Source organism: Corylus avellana, chromosome ca2 (genome assembly GCF_901000735.1).
Source record: "Corylus avellana chromosome ca2, CavTom2PMs-1.0".
NCBI lineage: Eukaryota > Viridiplantae > Streptophyta > Magnoliopsida > Fagales > Betulaceae > Corylus > Corylus avellana.
In genome coordinates, this window is record NC_081542.1 from 7,995,825 (window position 1) to 8,011,364 (window position 15,540).

Below are 15,540 nucleotides of genomic sequence, written 5' to 3' on the forward strand. Positions count from 1 at the left end.
TGAAATAATTTGGATTATTGGGAACAATATTTTATGAAAACGTATGTTGATTAAACAAGATAATGGAAATAATGAGATTTGTATAAGTATGCATGTAAAAGAAAGAAATGATGAAATTGCATCGTATAACATGGTAAATCGGTATGTGCATGATAATGGCTATGGGCTTACTAAAATTATAAAGGTTAGCCCTATGATCAAAATATGTTTTATTGATTTTGTTTGGCCTTTGATCAAATAATTGTTTGTGACAGGCGCAACCATATTTAAGTAGTGGTTATTGTAGAAGGACGCCATTAGAATCGTGAGCCACTCGAAGTCAGACTCGTTTGGGCTGCTATTAAGCGGACAATATTCGTATAATATTCGAGGCACCAATATTGTATTTCAGGTCCTTCGAGATAGTCTAACCTCACTAAGAAGGGGTTAAGGGCTTTGATATACCATATCGAGTTAAACTATGACATGATTTTCATATTACAAGTATTATATTCATATTGTATTCATGACAATATTATCAAATGATGAGCTGTGACGTTGCATTGCTGCATGTGATTTATAAATAAGTAAGCTCTTCATATAATAATATATACGTCATGTGCATTTCTACCCACTAAATCGTGAATTTACAAGTATATCTTTTTCACGTATGAATATGTGTTGTTGGTAGATAAAATAGCTGACGATGAATCCCGAGAAGCATGAGGTTGTGAAGGACTTAATTCGAATAATTTTTTAGGAATTAGACTATGTGTGGCTCAAATACATGTGGGATGTTGTTGGACCCACTAACAAGACATGATTGAGATTATCTTCACTGTTTAAGTTTTTCCTACCATTTTCTCTATGTTGTATAATTGGTTCAATGGTCGTATTTATGGTATTTAAATAATAAACTTGAGAGGATCTCGTTTCTGCATTATGATGCCAAACACGAACCATACTCTTATTATTAGTTATATGATAAACTTTTTTTATTTTATTTTTTATTTTTTTTTATAATTTTTTGGAAAGGACGAGAAAAATCATAAAATTATAAAATATATTGACCATTACATCTTACCTACCATATGATAGTATATATCCTATATATTATAATATATTTACTTTTCATTTTTCCACACAAAATGCTAAACTTGTACGACTAGTATCACTTAATTAACTAACACGTCATTGTCCTTTAATAGGAAAAAGAATATGGGGAGGACGTCCACAGCTTTTGTTGAAAACCTTCACCATTATCTCGTCATGTGAACATATCACTAGATTTCGTTATGTGAGGCTGAAAATATATATATATATATATAAAATGGCTATTTTTTATTGTATATTTGCAATCCTGAAAATAGTTTCAAAAAAAAAAAAAAACATTTTACACATGTTGGCTTGTATGAAAAATCGTTAATTTTTATTTTATTTTATTTTTTAATTTTTATATTTTCATACAATCAAAAGAGAAACAGTAAAATGAAGTCACAAAGGAAGATAATGAGAGAATAGAAAGCCTTCGAGATTGTGTTTGAAATTCATTACAATTGCCTGCCCATATTGCATATTGTTTCAAATCCATTTGTCCGCTCATATTGTTTGCCTGCGATATGGGCGGACAAATGTGAGAGAGTTTTTGTGGGACCCTTATGTCCAAACAGGTGTTCAAGCAAAACCATCTCACAATTATATGTCAAAGAGTGTGAAAGAGCGATGAAAAATAGTTTATACAAATAAAAAACGTAAATCATTTAATGCCTCAGGACTATGAGGAATGAAAGAATAGAGACACAACTTTAACTAAACTTTTCTCTTATGTGGTCTTTTAAAAAAAAAATTAAAAAAAAAAAAAAAAAATTTCTAAAACAATAGCATCCTATATGGTTTATTTTTTATTTGGTCTTTTTTTTTTTTGAAAAAAAATGGTATTTTTCATTAGAAAAATGGTCATTTTTTTTTTAAATTGTCATTATTATGAAGAAAAATATCATTTTTTAAAAATAAAAATAAAAAAGGACCGCATATAATATTATTGCTTCGAAATTTTTTTATTTTTATTTATTTCTATTTTTAAAAATATGACTACATAAAATAAAATTGAGCTAAAATTATGTCAAAAAATTGTACTTCTATCATTTCTCCGGAAATATTATATTAGACGTGACGTGAGTGACTATCAATGACCAAGTTGATGTTTTGAGGTGGATAGCGCGTGTAGCGAGGAGCGCGTGCGATGGAGACAGAACAAAGTCTAGGAATCTATTTTTTACGTAGCTACCGACGTCAGATAAGGAAGAGAGAGACCAAAAGAGTTAGACCAAAACGTTGTTCCAAAGAGAACCAACAGAGGTTGTCATGTTAAATGTGACATACATATTAATGCCACTAGCGTATTTATTACTGTCTCTCTCAGATTCTCTTTCTCTCTCTCTCTCCATCTCTATCTCCATCTCAAAAAGAGGAGGGAGTCACGTGATGGAGGGGAGAGAGAGAAAGCGCCAAAAAAGAAAAAGAAAAAAAGAAAAAGGAAGAAATCCCAAAAACTCCTTTCAAAGTCGCAGCCTGTTTTGCATAATATCTACTGGTAATAAGGTAGCGGCTAGCTGGGTGCCTCTGAAAGTTACTGCTATTTGCTGTGTGGGTGGGGTGGTGGTGTCGTTGTAAGAAGAGAGAAGAGAGTAGTAGACGAACAAAAAAAAAAAAAAACAGGGAAGGGCATATATTTTGCTCTCTTCGCATTCCTTGCAGTGAGTGAATGCTTTCTCGGCTTGGGTGTTGGAGAAAGTTATAGCAGAGAGAGAGAGAGAGAGAGAGAGAGAGAGGTACTACTCCTGAGAGAAATGCAGCAGCACCTGATGCAGATGCAGCCCATGATGGCAGCCTATTACCCCAACAACGTCACCACTGATCACATTCAACAGGTTCTTTCTTCTCCTTCCCTTCCTATTACTACTACTCTGCCTTTTCTTGCCTCCTTTTCTTTCCCCCTTTGGCTTATGTCACTTGTGTGTTTCTTGTTTGGACGAATCTTTTCTTTTGGGTTTATATATTTATCTATATCCTAAAGCTTCTTCTTGGGCTTATGCACTCTTTGGCTTTTGTTTAGTTTTTTTTTTCAATGTAAATGTTGTATTTTTGTATTCATGGTGGTTCCTCATCATCTGCTCAAGCTGGTTTCTTTTGGTGCTACTTGTGGGTCTCTTGTATTCTTTAAAAGTTTTGATGAGTATTGTTCATTGGGTGCTTGGTTTTCTTTTTTTCTTGTTCTTTTGGGTATTGCTGTAATTATCATTTGAAGTTTAAATGTGGTAAATGGGTTTTTATATTCAGGTTTATTTTTGATTTTTTCTCTTTTGTTTGTGGCTGGGTTCAGGTGTGGTGCTGCTTTCATAAGCTTTTCTCTTTATTTGATTATTACATGAGTTGCAAATCTAGTTATGTGGGCATCTCTTATTGTTTATTGTTCTCACAAGTCACAAATAACTGGATCTATAAAGTTTATTTGACCTGTCTTTGCTTGTCGTTTAATTATTGTATATAATGGATTCTGTGTAGGATTTAATAATGATGAATCTCATCATTATCTTGGTATCCCATGCTCACTCCTTTTGCTTTTAACTTAATTTTTTAGAAACCCTAAGAAAGATTTGGTGTTCTTTTGGCTACCATCTTGCTGACGCTACCTTGCCTGATTTTGATTTAGATAATGAATGAAAGCTGTTGACTGGTGGTGAACTGGGTGTTCCTTTGTTTAAACTTCTATTGAATTTTATTGTCCCTTTTATGGATGTATGGATGGATGCCTGTAGCAATTTGGTAGCACTTCAAAGCGTTATTCTCACATATTTAATATCTTCAATTTCATTTCATATATGCTTCAGTTTTGTGTTAAATATGCAGTGAATTCGAAATTATTAACAAGACATTAAAATAAAGAGAAACAAAAGAAAAAAAAAATAAAATAGATGGGTGTACTCAGGAAAAGATGCCCAATTTGTAAGAGCTGTTGCTGTCTTGTTAAAGCATGGAAGAAACCTCAGCTGAAACTATGGGTTGTTAGATTATCTTAAGAATGTGGATAATTAAACTTCACACGTAAATGTGGAGAAAATTGTTTGAGATTATCTTCAATATATTTTTTTAAATGCTCTTGGTGTGCAAATTTTAAGGAGAACTCTAAAATCATTTGGCCAGCACGGACGACTCATCCCAACTGGTACTTCAACCTTAATGGGTTTTATTTGCAGTTCTTCCATGTAAAAGACACACCTACCCCCTTCTTAGACTCCTGCCCTTGTACAATGATGCAGTTTTCTTGAAATTTCTGACTCCTAATACATATTTTGACTGGGGATCCATGCTTGTGTTGTGATAGTTATCATATAACTCGTTTTAAGGATTACAGGTCTGTGTTATGCTTATGGTGTAACCATAAGTCCCCCATGTGATATTTTTATATTGTTGCGACTATATTGTTGCTTGGAAGAATATCATGCTGTTGAATTAGTTGAAAAATGTGTATAGAAATAATTCACCTTTTGTGCATTTATGACTAAAAATTTTTTTTTACCTAATAATAATTCCACTTGGGTGACTTATGCACATTGTGAAGGTTGGCAGTCATTTATTGTTTTATTAAGAAGAGATGATAATCTAATTTTGCATTTACTTTTAATGAACATGTTTTCTTTTTGAGAAAGTGATACTTAGTGTTCAGTGTGTAAATCATGTCTAATTTTGTTGCATCCCTAAGCATTGCTGTATCTTGTGAACAAAATCAATCACAAATCTTACCTGTTGTGCTGGCCTTTTTAATTAGAAAGTAATCTGAGTTTTCCCCACACTTTAGTTGATGTTAATAGCTCTTTAATCATAATAAGAGAAGTATTAACTCTTTTAAAATGACATGTTAATAACAATGGCTTTCCCTTTAGTCAATAATCTTGGTTACCATGATGCTATGCTTTCTAAGTTGGTAGCCTTATTTTGATTATGGAAAAATTCATATTTCCCATCAGTGGTATGGAGGGAGTTCGGTTTGGGTTTTAGAAGGTGGCACTTTATCCATATGAGGTCCACTCCTCTTGCATCTTCTACATTCTACTATTCAACATCTGAGTGCGACCAACATCCATAGCCAAACAAAACTAGGTGTATCATGTGCTACTTTTCTAAATTGTAGCTATGTAAAGTGTTACTTTTTCTTGAAGCTCAGATCTGCAAGTGCATTTGTGGGCAGTGTGATGAGCGCTAATGGAGTGTATTTTGGGTTGGGTAAAGTGCCACTTTCTAAACCATAAATTGACAAAACAAACTTGCCCGATGCCATATGTGATCAAAGTGTAGTTCCCCCTTCGATTATTATGTGTCAACCACTCGACCTAATTGGTATGGCCTTGTCCATTTGTAGAGTATACGTATGCTAGTGTATGTTACCCTCAGGTGCAAGTTCAGGTGTCAATGTCACATTTGTCTTGACCCCAGGTAGAAGCTAAATTAGTTACTTTCCCAAGCTTTCTTCTTCAACACCCTAGGGTAAAATTAATGTAGATATAGCGCACTATGTGAACTTGGTGTACATTGATGGACATTGACATAAAATTTAACTTGACATGTAACAATTTTTTTTTTTCAACTTATCTATGTTGTCCTCTCTTACTTTGTTCAACGCCCTTGATGGGGTACTTCCCAGCTATGCACATTTTCAGTGTTTGTTGTATACTTGTATCCATGTATCCATCTCTTATCTCCAATATGGGTGCTTCACACATTTCAGTCCATGTATCATGAGTACTAGAACTTTGCCTAATCTTTGTCTTTCTCTATGCATTATAGGTCTAAAGCCTTTACATAGAGGTTAATAAATTTGCCTAATTATTATGATGTTGATAGCGCAATAGATATAACTGACAAACTTGAATAAACTATTTCCTGTTATTATTATGGTACTGTAGTATTTTTGAGAATGGCCAATAAGGAGATGAGACATGGGATTGGATACAAGTGTAGCTCTTTTATGGAAATTAATATGGAGGTTTGAGAGTAGAGGAATAATAGTGGAGGAGAGTAGTAGCCACCAACTATGGTATAACCAATAGTGGATGGAGTATTTCAAAGGTTCTTTCTCCCTTTGGTGTAGGCCCTTGGATAGACATCTCAAAAACAAAGGTGATGAGCTTGTTAAAAGGGGCATCAATATCAATCTGAAAGTAGGCAAGGTTGCAATTTTTTTCTGAAATGATTTTTTTTCTGGCGACTTTTCTTTTGGAGGATTTCTCTGAATTTGTCTCTGATAGCTTGTGATAAGGATCCTAAGATGGATATCCAATGAGCTGGGTGTCCATATGGTGCTATTCCCATATAGAAATATTTGTTTTTTAGTTCCCAGTCATTTATTGGTGTAACCATCAAATTTAGCAAGTTACGATGGTGCAGGGATAAGGAAGGTACACCTCTTCAAAGCTCCAAGTGCAATATCTGTATGTGTGGTTTATGTATTATAATTATAGCCTTTGTTTGTCTTTGAGAGAGTGGAGATTGGATTTCTCTTTGTGTGATTTTAGTTTTTGACTGAGTAAAACTGCAAGAAAGAGTTCAGCTGTTCCTTCAAACACTTGGATGTGAAAAAGTCAGTGATGACTAATTGGATGTTTATGGTGATTTTGGCCAGTTTGAAAATTTGTAATGTGGGAGTTTGACCTTCTGACCAAAGAAAATTCTTAAACAAAGCCTAAGCTATGAAACCAAGTGATTTTTGGCACAATAATTATGATTTGCATATGTATGATTGTGGCAGCTCATGAGCTTTGAAGTGTGAGCATTAGTAGAAAGTAAAAACACATTCAATTGTGGATTCACATGAGATATGTGAGTTTATCTTGTTGTAATTCAGTATCATTGTATGAGTTTCAGGTTTATGATTAAAAATTCTGTTTTGCATGAATTGGAGATCCTGATAAAGAAGAAATAGACAGCGCATTGGCTGCAAATAATTGTCAGCTCATCAAATTAATTATGGATGATTCGTTCTTGACTTTCATTATTGTTATTTTTAATTTACGGGCTATTAATTCTGTTATTGTATTGCTCAAGTGTTCCCAACTTCATTGTTTTTACATGCAGTATCTGGATGAGAACAAATCACTAATTTTGAAGATTGTTGAGAGCCAGAATTCAGGAAAACTGGGCGAGTGTGCAGAGTAAGCAGTAATCTTTTTAACTTTCTAATTTAATGGATTTTGGCTTGCTTGTGCTTGCAACTAACCCACATAATAACCAAGAATCATGATCCTCTGATTAAACATCGTTTGTGCTGAGAATGTCTCTCCGAGACAATTTCATTTTGTCTTCTGCTCTGCAATCAATTACAAGGCAATGTTTCTGTCTCTCCTGCACCTTCATGACTTCGATTATACTTCTTGTCAATTGCAGTAGTACTTATTCAGAAAAGACTCTAGTCTACTCTTGGTAACCCTAATCTGACATTTAATTTATCTTATGATTCGATTTTCTCTGACTTCAAACTAGTGAATGTATGTAAAAAACTCAATAAGAACTATACCCAACAAATATTTATAAGTTAAAATGAAACTTTGTTGTAAATAAATTGGCCTACTTGGGCTATCTTCCCTCCTAACCAGCGCCCTATATGGGCCTAGACCAACTGAGGCCCAAAGCCCGAAATAACTTGGACTCACTTGGGCCCCAAAATCCAAAAATAACTTTTAGGGCTCAATACACTAACTTAATGGATCAGAGCTTAAGAAACAACTTTTTGTTAAAAAATTTCTCTGTTGTTGCAGGAACCAAGCAAGGCTACAGCGAAACCTTATGTACCTGGCTGCAATTGCAGATTCTCAGCCCCAACCCCCTACCATGCATGGTCAGGTACAAACCTCATTTCTCTCTCAAGCTTGTCCATTCAGTTCTTTTATTTCTAATGGCTACTTATTTGAGCCTTCCTTTTTCGTGTTTTCTGTCGAAAATTGAATGATGTTTGATATCTTGCATATGAAATAAATAATGGGGTGTGCTGCTTCTGGGTTTGTTTTTACAACCTTTTTCCCCACACTATATTCCTTAAAAAAGGTTGATTGTAGTTATGTTGAACTTGTTCACATAATCATGTGAATATATCTTTATATATTCCGGATTCCTAAGGGGAAAAGGGGGCCTTCTGTGAAGATGGGGCTTCTGTTTCAAATAGTAAGGGGAAGAGGGAGCTCAAAAATTTGGAATGCTCTATTAATTTTGACGCTAGAGGCAGTCGCTCTAGTCGGGGTCTAGGACTATGTTGTAGGTCTAGGGTTTCTTTGGGGAGCTAGAAGCTTTGTCTCTAGTCGGGTTATAGGGTTTCTTTGGGTTTGAGGTTTCTCTTTTGGGGTACTTATCACTTTTGTGGGCTAGTTTTGGTTTTTCCGTGTATACTTTTTGTGTACTTAGGGGCGCCTTACGCTTTTTTTATAAATTATTATTACTTATCAAAAAACAAAAATTCCAGATTCCTCTTGCATCAAATAATCCACCTTCAGGGAAATTTATATATATTAACATGTACCACTTTTCCAAAATTGTAATACATTCTTGGAGTAATAGCTGCAGATATGTCTCAAAAAGCTAGGGGTGATTGATAAAGTTAAATGCTACTATATTTAACACCACCTATCAATGTCCTGCAGTTTCCCTCCAGTGGCATTATGCAGCCAGGAGCGCACTACATGCAACACCAACAGGCTCAACAGTTGACACCTCAATCGCTTATGGCAGCACGCTCCTCCATGTTGTACAGCCAGCAGCCATTTTCGGCTCTGCAACAGCAGTTACACAGCCAGCTTGGTATGAGCTCTAGTGGAAGTGCAGGACTTCACATGATGCAAAGTGATGCTAGTCATGCAGGAGGCAGTGGGCCACTCGGGGTTGGAGGGTTTCCTGATTTTGGCCGTGGCTCCAGCGGAGAAGGCTTGCAGGGTGGTAGGGGGATGGGAGGTGGAAGCAAGCAAGATATTGGGAGTGCTGGGTCTGCTGAAGGGCGAGGGGGGAGCTCCACAAGCCATGATGTTGATGGCGGCGAGACTCTTTACTTAAAAGCTGCCGATGATGGGAATTGAGAGGTAAGAATGAAGAATTAGTTGTTGGGTTAGCATCTGAACTTAGGAGACATAGGTGAGAAATATGAATTTAGGGGGGAAAAAGAGACTTGCTGCTTAAAGTACTTTGTCACTTTATGCGACGGTGCTGAGGATTTACCCTCAAACCTGTGTCTTTATGTTTTCTAAAGTAGTCAGAATGATGCATCCTGTGGTTGTGTATCATGTAAATTTGTAGGCCATATTGTGATGTGTTTTGCTGTTATGTCACTTTAACTGTGCTTTCTTTGTTGATTATGGCTAAGTTTATATGTTCTCATTATATTATGTTAGTTTAGTAATCTGAAATCTCCTAATAAAAGATTCCAGGTAAAATCTTAGGAATTCCAAGTCAACCTACTCCACCTCTTTCTTGAGAAACTAGTAAATGGATACCGAAGAAAAATTCCTCCACCCCCAATATTCCTCCCTCCAAAACACCCTGTGCTTATTTCATGGTAAATAACTTTGAGAAAGGAAAAGGGGTAATTACCTTTTTCCCTATTAACTATAAAGCATTGTCATTTTGGCTTCATGAACTGACAACCCTACTGTCTGATTTTATCAAACTATCATTTTGTGTTCAAAACTCTCATTTTGTCAGTCAAAGGCGTTAACTCAGATAGTCAATCGTCACGTGCGTTTTATTTGTCATCTTGAAATTTTTTATCTCACTTTTTTTCTCATTAATTACAACGCATTGTTATTTCAAGATGTCATGTGGGATGCACGTGATAGATTGACCGTCTGAGTTGATGCTTTTGATTGACGGAATGAGAGTTTTGGGTACAAAATAGTAGTTTGATAGGGTCGGGCAATAGGGTTATCAATTCATGAAGGTAAAGTGATAATGCGGTTGTAGTTGATGGTAGAAAATGTAATTACCCCCAAAGAAATTATTTTTAAGACAATGTGTGATATGATGGATGATAGTGGTCCATTATGCAATGGGAGTGGGGATGGTGGATGTGCATGGATCGTAGGTTCCTTTTGTTGGAGTAGGAATGAAGATGCATGGCACGCTTAAGGCCTATATAGCCTACACAAATGATCCTAGTCCTAGAGATGGCGTGTAAGATTATTAAAGCTTTCATTTGAAGAGGAGTATGGAGATGTAGGCCATGGCACCCACGCATTTAAATAAGAAAGGAGAACAAAAATAATCCTATAAAGTTCCCCCACTTTATTTGAGGAGGAAAATATCAAATATGGACAATGATTCTCTCCATTTTGTTGAAATTTAATCTGAGTACGTTCTATCAAATCATTTAGCTTTCTTTTACCCAAAAACAAAAAAATTTAATAAAAAAAAAAGGTCCCTTGCATAAGTTTTGTTTGTTATGCAGGAAAATAAATTTCGAAAATGAAGGGGCAGGCATAGGTCAAATTTTAGTTTTTAAGTCTTTGGCTCCTACCCATAATTTTTTTGGCCCTACCAATACATGTTTTCGGCCTTACCCAATAAAATTTTTGGCTCCACCTACCAAATTTTTTGCCCTACTGCTCCTACCCTAAAAATATTTGGAGTCATACCCATTAAAACCTAAAAGCTGGTTACTCATTCTCAAATCTGTTGGCCCTTACCCATTAAAAACTACAGTAACCTTATTTTTTGTTCTAATCCATTAAGCTAGTTACCCATTTGAAATTTGGCCCTACGCACTAAGTTTTATCTTTCTTGAGCATCTTGAAATTTATAGCTTACTTTCTTACTTTCCTATACTGATTTAATTTCCAAATAAAAAATAAATGAAAAAAATGCAATTTGCAACTTAGAAGTAGTGCAAAATAATTTGAAACGTAGGTTAAACTTACTCTGTTCTCGTCTTATGGTTGTTGCTTCTTCTACGTGTGATTTTTTGGGATTTCTATGGGCTATTGAACCACTACTTAAGATGATAAAAAAAATTTATGCCTTGACTTGTTTTTTTTTTTTTTTTAATTTTTTTTTTTTAAAAAAAGCTTATGCCTTGGTTCTTGCCCATAATACTTTCTGGCTCTGTCCTTGGTGGTATGGAGCAAATGTTTCGAGTTTGAACTTTGTCTACGTTATTTACTTTTCATTCAATTAAATATTTTACATGTTGGGTCTCACTTATTAAGAAAAAGTTTGAGTCTACACATGAGTGGAACTATTAGGATATTAATCAATCATTTCTTACCCGTTAAGCTTTTGAAATAAATAATGAATTAACGTTAAGAAGCCCTAAAAAAAAAAAAAAAAATTAATAAAAAAAGTGAACTCCAAGAAAAAACATCTTGGAGTTCCAAAAAGTAAAAATCTTCATCAATTTCAAGCACGGAATTAGAGTTCCAAAACGCAACATTTTGGTATGCTGCATGTGTTTCATAATCTAAAATCCAACTTTCATCTTTGATCATATCCTCAACTGTTCTAACATTGGAGTGGCTATAGCTACTAGTTAATTCTTGAACTTTAAACTCAGAAGTATTGGTAGCTTTTGATATTATTATTTAAAATTTTTTAAAAAATTACACATATCTTCCTCAAATTACCACCATATTATTAATGTACGTAATCATAAACTACCAACTGGGTAAATGTCATCTGCAAACTACCAAAACAATGACAATGTCCTTACCTAACAAAAAAAAAATAAACAAAACAAAACAAAACAAAAATGACCTTAAAATTTTTTCATTAAGGCAAATATCTTTATAAATTTGAAAAGAATTTTTTTTTTTCAAAAAATATTTGGTTAAAAAACTTTACAAAAAAAAAAAAAAAATTAAATGACTCCCTTGGTTTTTCATTTTTTATTATTTGTTTATTTTTAGATTATTTAATAAAATTTATTTTTTTTAGTTTTATGTTGTAATTTTAAGATTTTTTATTTTTATTTTATTAAAATTATTTTTGACATTGGGGACTGGACATTGACATTGTTTTGATAGTTTAAAGGGAATATCGACACAATTGGTAGTTTGAGAGGTACATTGACAATGACGTGGCAATTTGAGAAGGGTATGCATACATTTTCTTTTAAAAGACGTGTCAATATTGATATCATGTATACTGTTACATACACCAACTTTAAAATCCGACAATAAATAAATAGTATCTATTTCGTCTAAAATGTAGATGATCATATTCCGTGATTTTTGATTGGTGTTATCTTTAATTTAGTGGGATGGTGGCTTTTAATGAGGCAATGATAATGGCGTTTGCTAAGAATCAGGATCATATCCAGTTCAAATGAACTAAAAATATTCGGTTAGTTGTATTGGAAGAGTATTTTTGTCCCCTCAAAAAGTGAAAAGACAAAAATACCCCTCCATTATAATAAACTGAATACTCTCCCGTTCAAATAAACTGGAGAGGATAATGTTTTGTTTGGCTAAGGTTTGTACTTGGACATTGGTTGGGGAGAATGATTGGTGGATTAAGGCATTCTTAATCCAACTAATTAATGACTAATTATTGCCTGCTTTTTCATAGGTCTTATAATTAATTACTAGCTGAAATATTAAAGGTGGATAGAAAGAGGGCTTCAAGGAAGGAGGACTTGAGAAAAGACAAAATTGAAAAAAATGAAGAATTGACTAATCGATATTGTTTCATCACCATGCAATACGTACACCACCTCGACTGTATATGTTGGTGGCACTAAATTTCTAATATGACTGCGGCCTAATCAGAACATTCCTTGGAAGCTTCCATTATAATATTACTAAACACAGAGGTTAAGTAATAAATCTGATTACCCAAAGGGAGAAAAATAAAAAGAATTAAAGAAACTCATACTTCTAGTGCCAATATTCTAATTAAATTTATCACTAATTTTAATTAGTTTTATGCCTACTCCAAATTAGGTTTTGCATTGGAATTGGCAAATTCTAGTGCCAAAACATGAGTCCATTGAGAGATTGTAAGTAAGTAGTAGCAGATTTGGAAATTTGGTTCAGACTTGCATTTATAAAGACTCACTCAACCTACACTCAAGCGTGTAAATTCGGAGGTTACATTTGTGCAAAAACTTTACTGGATGCTCACTTGAGTGAGCTGTAAAACCCGAAACTTCACTCTACCGTCGTGGTATAGTTGGTTGTGTGAGTTGGCAAATTCTAGTGCCAAAATGATAATGTTAGGTTTTGTATTCGAATTGGAAAAATCCTAGTGCTAAAACATGGGTCATTTGAATTGTAATTAAGTTATTTAATTTAGTAGTTGAGTTAGGTTTGAGTCTGGTTGAGACTTAATTGCACTTATAAGGACTCTTTCAACCCACGCTAACTACCTACGATGAGACTAATTGCAAGAATGATTTCGTAATTCTGTAACAAGCCATTTGCGGATAAGAATTCCATATAATTATATTTAAAATACAAATTAAGTGCTTATTTAGAGGAGAAAAGAAATTAAAAAGAAAAAGAAAAAGCAGGTTTCTAGGCTAATAATTAACTAGTACTTAATAAACCACAGAAACTCTTGAAAATAACATGTATCGAGCATTTTATACAATGGGAGTGAGCTCATGAAACGTGCATGCATGGAGGAGGAGTATCATGATATATCATTTGTATCCTTGATCGATCATCCGCACAAGAATCCCGACAAGCTTTCGGAGAAATCCATGTGAAAGTCACCTTCATCAAAGATAGTGCTGGGAACCTTGTTATTCAGCTGTTGATGATGATGATGATGAGTACTAGGTGGCATCATCGTGGAAGTTGGAGTATTGTGATTGGGGAGCAGCTGGCTTGGTCGTCCTTGTGTGATCATCGTACTTGTAGTACCACCATGATCGAGATTCATAATGTTGGAGCTTTTGCCTGTGAGTAGCTGCACGATTTCTCGGAACTCTGAAACATTTCTGGTGTTCACCATTATTGGGCTGGAAATATACTTTATCTTCATTGGCTTTCTCTCTACTTTTATGGGATTTTCTCTATTGAATTTACCCTTTTCCATTGACACGAGAGAGAGAGAGAGAGAGAGAGATATTAGTGTTTGGTATGCATTTTTGCTTCATCTTATAGGGTTTGCAAAAGGGTTGGAGTCAGGTTCCAAGAAAAAAAGCCTTTAAAGGACAAAATGGATTAAACGACAAAATTGCAAATATTTTCCAGGGAGAGAGAGAAAAAAAGAAAAAAAGAAAAAAAAGAAAGATGTGGTGATGAGGGCAAATCCTAAGGGCCACTGATCAGGATGTGATAGCCTCCAATCTTGACCACCATAATTAATTATTAATCTGCTTGATCTCCAATGTATCTCTTCCTGATCGATCAATATTTCCAAGCAATTAATTGCAAGAAATTAAGTAGGTCTAAATTTTGTTATAGAAAATCATTGACACAAATATGGTATGGTAATTGTCAGGACTAAATTTCTAAAATGTCTGCCAATTATGTATGGTACTGGTTCTGCCTTGGGAGAGCTCATGAACCGTATGATCTCTTGATGGGGTATACATATATAGTCACGATTTCCTACTTTCACCCTTATTTATTACACTTATTTTACACCGGATTTTTTAAGTGACTGACATGAAAAGTCACTTTAAACACACCCGTACACCTATATTAAATGAGTTTGAAGAATATCATTATTATTGTTTTTTTAGCTAACAGTTTTTTTTTTGTTAATCAAACCCACTATATATACTTAAAATATGTTATATCAAATAAACATGATAAATAATAAAATAAATATAAAGAATAGCATTAGTCCTTCAAATATCTTTGTTTTTCCAGTCAATGATGTTGTAGTTAATGACTTGCAATCACGTGTACTTGGATGACACTGATCTTTATAAAATGAGTTTGAAGAGTATTATTATTATTGTTTTTTTAGCTAACCATTTTTTTTTTTTTTGTTAATCAAACCCACTATATATATATATATATATATATAAAATAGACATGAAAAATAAATATAAAGAGTAGTACTAGTCCTTCAAAATATCTTTGTTTTTCCAGTCAATGATATTGTAGTTAATGACTTCTGCAATCACGTGCTTGAATGACACTGATCTTTCCAGAAAGGACATCAAACTTTGTAAATGGAAGTATCTTCCATGAACCATCGAGGGGAGCTAGCTCGATCATCAGCGACTGCATAAAGATTCCTGGGTTGAAAAACTTTTAGGTCAACAAGAGTTGATTTGGTCAACATTTTGACATTTGAAATTTTATATATAGTAAACATCCAGGTTATATATGCGTTTGCTTAATTCAGCTAAATAAAATAAATCCTATGGCAAGTGGCAACGTCAACATGCTTTGCCAAAGTACTAAACATAGCAACCTTAAGCTATTGTGTTTGTTTTTTTTGGAAACTTTGTTTTGTCGTCTTTCGTCCTAGAATATTCTCCTCGATGGTCTAAACTGTTCTGCTCCGTACGTTAAGCTCCATCTAGATGAAAGGCGCCGTTTGAATAGTAAACGATGCCTCTTCATGTCGTTT

The 15,540-nt window shown here is 34.2% G+C and overlaps 1 protein-coding gene across 1 annotated transcript; it reads left to right on the forward strand.

The window, feature by feature from the left end:
* The first annotated feature begins 2,458 nt into the window (after window positions 1-2,458).
* Window positions 2,459-9,366, forward strand: LOC132170579 (GRF1-interacting factor 1). The gene is made up of 4 exons (XM_059581601.1): window positions 2,459-2,909; window positions 7,111-7,187; window positions 7,791-7,875; window positions 8,667-9,366. Exons 1-4 carry the CDS (start codon window positions 2,829-2,831, stop codon window positions 9,093-9,095), a joined length of 672 nt encoding a protein of 223 aa, XP_059437584.1. The 5' UTR covers window positions 2,459-2,828; the 3' UTR covers window positions 9,096-9,366.
* The last annotated feature ends 6,174 nt before the right edge of the window (window positions 9,367-15,540 follow it).

Coding starts and splice junctions, on each gene's coding strand:
- LOC132170579 (XM_059581601.1), top strand. CDS start 2,829: ATGCAGCAGCACCTGATGCAGATGCAGCCCATGATGGCAGCCTATTAC. Junction 2,910..7,110: donor CCACTGATCACATTCAACAG/GTTCTTTCTTCT, acceptor TTTTACATGCAG/TATCTGGATGAGAACAAATC. Junction 7,876..8,666: donor CCCCTACCATGCATGGTCAG/GTACAAACCTCA, acceptor AATGTCCTGCAG/TTTCCCTCCAGTGGCATTAT.